Source organism: Salvia splendens, chromosome 11 (assembly GCF_004379255.2).
Source record: "Salvia splendens isolate huo1 chromosome 11, SspV2, whole genome shotgun sequence".
In the NCBI taxonomy this organism is placed as follows: domain Eukaryota; kingdom Viridiplantae; phylum Streptophyta; class Magnoliopsida; order Lamiales; family Lamiaceae; genus Salvia; species Salvia splendens.
Window position 1 is genome coordinate 6,347,584 of NC_056042.1, and position 3,445 is coordinate 6,351,028.

At 34.1% G+C, this 3,445-nt stretch overlaps 1 protein-coding gene across 1 annotated transcript; it reads right to left on the reverse strand.

Moving 5' to 3' along the window:
• Positions 1-2,383: 2,383 nt before the first annotated feature.
• On the reverse strand, positions 2,384-3,445 carry LOC121756433 (transcription factor MYB1-like). The gene is made up of 2 exons (XM_042151983.1): positions 3,188-3,445; positions 2,384-3,094 (listed from the first exon to the last, which is right to left on the reverse strand). Exons 1-2 carry the CDS (start codon positions 3,318-3,320, stop codon positions 2,445-2,447), a joined length of 783 nt encoding a protein of 260 aa, XP_042007917.1. The 5' UTR covers positions 3,321-3,445; the 3' UTR covers positions 2,384-2,444.

A 3,445-nucleotide genomic window follows, 5' to 3' on the forward strand; every position in this document is an offset into this window, starting at 1 on the left:
TATTGTATATATGCCACACGATGGAAATTTTGGGGATGTTATAATTCCAGAAATTTAAAAATTTGGTTGTAATAAAATATTTGTAAAATAGTTTTGTAATTGCAAATACAACAAAAAAATTACGTTAGATCTGTCAACCGTGCTATGTACATAAGTTCTATTTTTATACAAATCAAAAAAAAAATTACGTTAGATCTGTCAAACGATTTGGAGTTATTCAAGTTCAACTCCTAGTTGGAAAAAAAAATCGTTTGTGCTCGTTTAGCAAGTTCATTAACAATTTAACATATGGTAAGCCATATTTAAACTAGACACTATTCAACTTGTCAGTTGTTTAAAACATTAAATAACTAAATTTATAAGACTGTCAAATTTGGTTTATAACTTAAGTAGTAGTGTACTATTTTTTTACGCAATTGATGACAAAAATGGGACTGTTGCATGTAGACTGTATCTTTTATTAGTAGTTTGGGACTTGAGTACTTATAATAAATACACTTCGTTTATACAAAATTTGATTTTTAACCAAATCTACTTTTGGTTTTAAAATATAAGCAAAGTATCTTTTGGAATTTGTATTCTGATCATAAGGATCAATGTGGAACGGATAGATGAAGTATGATTGGAAATTGAGTCACTTTTACTATCAATTGTATATTTTATTGTTAAAATAGAAAATTTCTCGTTCTGTAGTAATATTGTTATATTGAGTCTCACTCTAAAATAAATAAAGTGGAGAACAAGTAAAATAAGAGAGAGAATAATATAGAGAATAGTCTTTTCTATATTATTCTCAATTACTTTATTTTGTTCTAATTTAACTATTAAAGAGTATTATTCTTTCAAATCAAGGATGATAACTGATGTTAGACCAGGATGATAAATAATTCACTTTATACAATATCAATTAAAATATTATTTAATTGAGATACTTATTTTAGAGAACGAAGCGCAGCGCATCTAAGTTGATAAGATGTTTTACTTTCAACTAATAATGAAATTTGAATTATCGTAGGATGATGTAGAATCATTATTGATTTTTTGAAAGAAAGAAAAGAATTGATTTGGTACTCATCTAGGATAAGAAATCGAATGTTATATAATTACGACGCGGAATATTTTATTTAGCAAAGAGTAGTAAAGTCTAATTTGTGATGTTTTAGGACACGAAAATTTTAATGTCTTTTCACGTTCTGTAGTTACCAAATATTGCATCCGATCAAGACTCAGCTGCAGACAAATCTATGATTTTTTTTTATCTCTGATCCTAAGCTAATCAAATGAATCTGGACAGCCAAAGTAAGAAACAAAAAAATCTAAAAGTTTTTCCATCTACAATTTGATCTCACGTTAAAAAATTACTTTGTTTTTTGTCAATATTATGAATACGCAATGTTACTGATATTTTTATTATAATAGTATAGTACCATGTATATATATTATAATTTTCTTTCATTTCTAAATATTTTCATTCTTGCTATTAATAGATTATTGAATCATGACATATATAGAAGAATTAATTTCCAAACAAAAAAGTAGGAAAATTTTGTATGAAAGGATATTCCGAGTGTTTGGGATGATTCTTCCCAAGGAAGAGAACATTCCTTCTAAATAAAATATATGAACTCCCTTTTTGCGTGACAACAGCACATTTACTTTTTTGACTATATTATGGAGTCCAATTAAATAAAGAGAGTTGGTAAATTTTGATTATTGTTCTGAATAATCTAAGTCGAAGGCTATCGTGAGAAATATGGTCAAGTTCATATACATCTAGATGGTTACAAAAATGATTAGGTATACGGTTTAAGGCATATTGATTTTACACATAAACGAACCATAGTTGTTTTCCATCTGGTTTCCTTGACTTAATTGATTCCCTCAATTTTCCTTCTATAAATAATTGAGATCCATGGATTTTTTGTTTACGTCATAAACATATGTATATACAGAATAGTACTTCCTTTGTCCCAACTTAATAGTCATTTTTCCATTTCTTGCTCTCTCAACTTAAGATTTCTATATCACTTTTACAATAAATGATAAGTAGGTCTCACATTCCACCAACTTATTTCACTCATATTTTATTATAAAAGTAATTTATATAAGTAGAACTCAAATTCCACTAACTTAGTCAACCCACTTTTGTGTACATTTCTTAAAACTCATGCCTTAATTAATTAAGACTCTTAAGTTTTTTTAAAATGAGTGATGAAAATGAACAGCCTCTACTGAGCGACGTGACAATAGGAGTTAATTAACAGTAGCAGTTAATTACATTGTGACAAAAATCCCAAATAGAACGGGACAATACTGTCGGATTTTAATGTGTTTTACTCACATTTATTAGTTAGAAAATGAAAAGGGAAGAAAAAAGAAGTAGTAATCCATAATTTCGTTTTTTATTTATTTATCATTTTTTTTGGATTTTAAAGATAGAAGTTCTACAGAAGCTGGAGATATTCATCGTAGACTTTCTCCAACATGTTCACATCGCTAGATATTGAATCGGAGTGATTAAGCACCGGCAGAATATACCCTCCGTTGAGGAAATCGTCGTCGTCGGCGCCGCATAACCCGTAGCCCCCCTCATCCAGCTCGAATATCGGCGGCCACGCCACCGGCATGAACGCCAGCTCCTCCGGCGCGCAGGCGCTGTCGCTGTTGGATGCGCCGCTGGCCAAGCTGTCGTAGCTGCTGCTCCGCGAGAACGACGGCGACACCCTTATCGCCTTCGGCGCACACACTTTAATCTTAGGCGGAGAAGGCGCAGCCTGGGCTACCTTGGCCGGCGGCGGAGGGGGAGAGGGGGTGGCATTTCTCTTCTTGTTCTTCTTATTTTTCTTCGGGTTGGGGGCGAGGTCCTTGTGGGTGGTGTTGAGCTTCTTCAGAAGGTGCGTGTTCCAGTAGTTTTTGATCTCATTGTCGGTTCGACCTGACAATCTACCGGCTATTAAGGACCATCGGTTGCCAAGGAGAGCGTGCAGGCGTACGATCAAATCCTCCTCATCCTCGCTTATGTTGCCCCTCTTTATCCCGGGCCTCAGGTAGTTCATCCACCTCAGCCTGCAGCTCTTTCCGCATCTCAATAGTCCTACATAACCATAACCATAACCATATTAATAACATACTGAAAAAGAAACTAGTGACAAGTAATAGCAGGCGAGCTGCTGGTAATTATTATTACCTGCTTTCTTGGGGAGCGATCTCCATTGACCTTCGCCATTTTGCTGAATGAAATTGGCGAGAAGGGAGTCTTCTTTAGTGGACCAAGGGCCTCTCCGGAGGCCAACCTTGGAGCAGCAAGGAGATCTTCCCATTGCTATAATTAATTATTTGATAATTGGAAAGTAGTAATATTACTATCTCTCTCTCAATGAGTAGCAGCCGAGAGAGAGAGAGGGGAAGGAACCAAATAAGCTTTTGGCACAGCAGCATAATACCA